The sequence below is a fragment of the Telmatherina bonti genome, assembly GCF_933228915.1.
Source record: "Telmatherina bonti genome assembly, chromosome: 22".
NCBI lineage: Eukaryota > Metazoa > Chordata > Actinopteri > Atheriniformes > Telmatherinidae > Telmatherina > Telmatherina bonti.
In genome coordinates, this window is record NC_136631.1 from 20,333,986 (window position 1) to 20,338,673 (window position 4,688).

At 38.1% G+C, this 4,688-nt stretch overlaps 2 protein-coding genes across 2 annotated transcripts in view; one reads left to right on the forward strand and one right to left on the reverse strand.

The window, feature by feature from the left end:
• Window positions 1-1,282: 1,282 nt before the first annotated feature.
• LOC306772455 (uncharacterized protein) lies at window positions 1,283-3,514 on the forward strand. Its single transcript, XM_079261924.1, has 3 exons — window positions 1,283-2,017; window positions 2,179-2,246; window positions 2,558-3,514. The coding sequence occupies exons 1-3, from the start codon at window positions 1,523-1,525 to the stop codon at window positions 2,658-2,660; spliced, it is 666 nt and encodes a 221-aa protein (XP_079118050.1). The 5' UTR covers window positions 1,283-1,522; the 3' UTR covers window positions 2,661-3,514.
• Window positions 3,515-3,696: 182 nt separating this feature from the next.
• Window positions 3,697-4,688, reverse strand: part of LOC306772781 (kelch domain-containing protein 1) — a 6,411-nt gene continuing 5,419 nt past the window's right edge. The window contains exons 13-14 of the mRNA XM_079262402.1: window positions 4,314-4,366; window positions 3,697-3,986 (exon numbers count right to left, since the gene is read on the reverse strand). Of these exons, the coding sequence (XP_079118528.1) occupies window positions 3,842-3,986; window positions 4,314-4,366 (198 nt within the window). The 3' untranslated portion in view covers window positions 3,697-3,841. The remainder of the gene's footprint in view (window positions 3,987-4,313; window positions 4,367-4,688) is intronic.

The following is a 4,688-nucleotide window of genomic DNA, read 5'->3' on the forward strand; positions in this document are numbered from 1 at the left end:
AACAAAAACGAAAGTCCTGGAGTTTCAGATTTGGTGATGAGATTTTTACATTTACTTTTCCATCAGGTTATTGACTTTTTATTGACTTTTTTTTATTCACTTTGAGCAGATTTAGGACATTTAGGACTTTATGTGGTGGCTAAAATTGCACTTTCCATCTGGACATTAGTTCATAATCAGGAGGATTTCTCAGTTTTGCTGTTTATCCTGAAGAGAGAATGTTTGGAAAGAATCATAAAAGTTGTGAGAGAATCAGGATTGAGCAGTATTTGTGCTGAAATGTATGAGGAGGAGGAGAACACAGGCTTTTATGTTTAGTCCAAATGTAACCTAATAGCCAGAACTGGATATATCTTTTACATTTTGTAGTTGTATTTTCTCCATCTTCATCTCAACATTCCTAACTCGGTATGCTTTCCAGAAATCCAACAGAAAAGCAGGAAATTCCATCCTGAAACATCTGGAATTTACAGGCAGATTTTTTACTCACATTCACCGTTGAGAAAGAAAAAAAAAACATTTGCTTAAACGACAGGTGTCTTTAACTTGGTCATCCTCCAGAGAGAACAGGTTGCACAGCTGTCTGGCACACACATCCATATATGTAAACACACACACACAAGCTTTTAAAGGCATTTAAAGAATGGTCACAAACAACTTTGTCCAGATGACCTGGTGCTTTTGGACAGCTTTGGCACTGAGCTGCTCCAGCTGTCTTTTGTATGTGCAAGTGGACCAAACAAAAGTTTATTGAGGAATCTCCGGGAAGCCCAAATTGTTGGAAAGGAATGCCCCCTTTCTTGTGGCCCAGTGCTCAAGTCTTATTAATCTGTCACTGGTGGACCTGTAGCACTGGGCTGGCAGGAACTCACTCACCCTGGACCACATTTTCCCCAGTAAAATCTTTTAGTAGAACAACAAAGCGCAGTAAGTGGATGGTTTAGCTAACGTTATTCAGATATATCAAACTAATTGCCCCATTTAGCTTTTGCATAATCATAATTAATCCTTATTTAATGTAATTATCAATCACGGGAATGGGCAAATATTTGTACGAAAATTGGACTTTTATATTTCTAAAGCAAATGTTTAAAAGAAAAACTTCTCTTGTGAAATTGGGGGGGAAGAAAGAAAAAGTAGAGGCAAAGATTCTTGTGTGTGTTTCGCACTATTCGAGGGCGGGGTTTTCTCCCCAGGGTCCTGGGCCAAACTGTGTTATGTAACGGATCCTTGCATCTTGATGGGAGTTACTAGAAAGTTTAGTCTACGGGTCTGACTTTGGTTTTTTGTGGACAAATTATAGGACAACTTTGTAAATTCAAAGAAAATCGACCAGTTGTTTTTTTTGTTTTTGTTTTTGTTTTTTTGTTTTTTTACCAAAGTGTGACTTCGAATTGTAAACGAAAGTGTAACCAGACTGCCAAGGACTTACTCTGCTTTGACTAAATAAAAAGAAACTGAAGGGTTTTGCTGCGCAGGGAAATTTGGAAACTGGACTTTGCATTCATCCAGACGCACGGACATGGGCACCGGTTCAAGCAGAGGGAAGAAAGTAGCACCTGCGTGTGTAAGCGAGGTGAACGTGACAAAAACAGCCTCTAAAGTCGCCTCATCCACCCAGGACAGCGATTCACTCAAGCCTCTGAAGATTCATTCAATTTTGCGCAACGCGCGTATCCGCGCGCAACCAGACAGCCACAGCGAGGGGCACGACTCTGAACTTTCTGGGGAGGATGAAGATTTTCATGGAGAAATAGACACAGTTCTGGCAGATTATGATGAAAGAGAGAAAGCATCTGTTAAGAAAACCTCCCAAAAGAAGGCTTTTATCAAGTCTAAAACGTACGGACTGTGCCACTTCAGCCAAGAGGACCCTGAAGGCGACGACAGCTGCGCTCCGCGGCTCCGAGCGGAGGAGCCACGTGTCTTACACTCTTTGCCAAAGGACGCAAACAGAACTAATTCTGCCTTCACGCGCTTGAGACAATGCACAATTGAAAGCACTAATCATCACGAAGTAAGTGGATTTTTTTTTCTGGTTGGTGTATAATTGATCCATCCATGTCATCATTTTAACTTTATTTTTTTCTTCGTTACACAAAAAGAAAATATTGTTATTATAACTATTTTCTTGTTGAGTGAGAAAAATAATGTCCTTTCTTCTCTGGCTTTTGTCAGTCCCCCTCACGGAGCGTTTTGACAAGAGGGACTTCGTTGGAAGTTGTTTCCACTTCCGATAAACAACCGTAAGTAGACAGCTGTGCTGAATAATTCATTTTAAACAAAGTGGAGTAAAAAAAAAAAAAAAAAAAAAAAAAAAAAAAGAGGAACATAGTCGTATCAAATTCTCCCTTAAGGGATCGAAATACCAGCCCATTATTGTCAGTGCAGATCAGATTTGCCAGATGCCTGCTGGAGGGGCAAAAACAAATGGGACTGCCACTGTTAATCAGCTCTGGAGAAACGCAAGAAAAACTTAAGGATTATGTATTTAAACGTAACAACAGCGTGCACATTTAATCAGCATCTTGTCAACAAGTTTCTCCATTCCCCACAGGTCTTGTGGCAGCTGCCAAAGCTCATCTCTCGCCATGCCAGTCATCCTGTATGATGGATCAGAAGAAGAGCTGATGGACACAATAGAAAGAGAGTTTAGTTGACCTCCAGTTTACAATTCTGCAATCAATCAAATACTCTTTCCCGCTGTCACCAGATGCTATTTATAGAGAACCAAGGTTCTTTTTGACTAAATTCCTCAACCAAAGAAAACTGCAAGAAATATATATTAAGTTGGGTTTCCCATTTATCCATCAACATTTTTCAGATTCAACAGGTGACCCTTGGCTATTGCAATTACCCAAGTGTTATTTAACAACACAGAGCTGTGTAACTGCAGCCTTACAGGAGATACTTGAACAGATGCTCCTTGTGCTGACCAGGGGTGCTGACTGACATTGGCCTCCTTGGTTTGTTATCTGCACCAGCAGGGTGTGAAGTCATCCCATCATTCCTGCTGGGCTCCCTCAGAGCATGTACTTATTTGTTATCCATTACTTAAATTGTTTGAACTTGTGTGGTAATGACCAAGCCGGGCATCATCTGACTGTTTAGGCTCAACAGATTTACATATTTGTGTAGAGGAGCTGCATTCAGGCTTTTTGACGAGGTTTTCTGTGAGGATAAACATTTCTTCAGTACGGAACAGTACTTAAAATTATCATGACATGGAAACCCTGCAAAAGTTGGTTTATTATGGTTTCCTTCCTGGCCATGGTTCCTGCATGTTTCCAGACTTATGAAAGAAAAGTGTGGCACCAGAGAGACCTTCAGTCACACCGCAATTAGCACAGCTGCATTTCTGCTGACACACTTCAGCCATATTTAAACATAAAAAATAAAAGCTTACTGCCACTCAGTGGTAGAGCAGTGGAAGAACACAGGAGTTGGGGAAATGACCAACATGAACTGAATTTGTCACATTTCTACACTTTTTCTGTGCTATAAATTAAACATATTCTGATATTTTAATAAAAACAAAAACAAAAAACAAAATAAAAACATCCGGCTATATGTGTATTTGAAGTTTTTTTTCTCCACAAATTCTCTCTTTAGTAATATTAAAGTGGTCTAAAAATCAACACAAGAAAGAAAACCTTTTAATAGCTTATTTATTATTTGCAGCTATTAAAGGGACAGATGAGTGTTTTGGCAGGCACTGTATAAAATAAATCTTTAAAGAATAAAATAAAACTTAAAATATTCTTCATACTAATTAAAACACAAAAACCCCCAAAGTAAAAAGTATATGATAAAGCATTATTATTCCTATATAAGTTATTCTTTAGCTGTTATTTAGCTTCTTTGAAGGCCTGTAGAAAGACATTCTCTTCTGTAGTGCTTTCTGCAGTTTGGGAGGTAAAAGAGGAAGTTGATTTCTGAGCCTCTCAGAGTTTCTCACATTCTTTGCAATGTAATCCTCAGAAATCCTGTCAGGACAGAGAAGAAATTGTCAGATTCTATTTCTATTTTGGGTGAGACATTTATAATCAAGGCAACATGACCTACAAAACTACAAGGTTTGTGAAAACCTAATATTTGTACTTGTCACATCAGGATGAGAAGAAGAGGAAATGGTATGATTGATAACACATTTAACCAATAAAGCAACACTCAATTCACCAGAGCATTTATTATTCCTAATTTCATCTGTTTGATGAGTCAGAATGTGAGTCTGCTGTGTGAAAATACTTGTTTTTTTTTGTTTTTTTAAATAAAATCCTGCATCACAGACTGATAAAACAGATAGTTTTTACCTAAATAGAGGATATGGTTGCATCTGGAAAACAAGTGCTTCATTGCAGTGACCCTAAAGAGAAACATCCAGTGTCAGTCATGCGAGAGCTGTAAAGCATGAAATTATTCACAAGATTAAATGTTTATTTCAGACCCGTTTTACAACGCATGTATTTTATGTACTTTTAGTGGTAAGAAGTGCTTTATGTGTAAACCCTTGGTTAAAAAAGGACAAGGTATAAGCACATGAGTACCAGTGGAGAACCCACTAACCACCTCACTGTACAACCCTCTTAAAAAACCAAAAATTAAGGATGATTCTTTTTTTTTTTTTTTTAAACCAATATCCAATACACAGATTTTGTCCAACTCCTAATTTCCAATACAAATTTCAA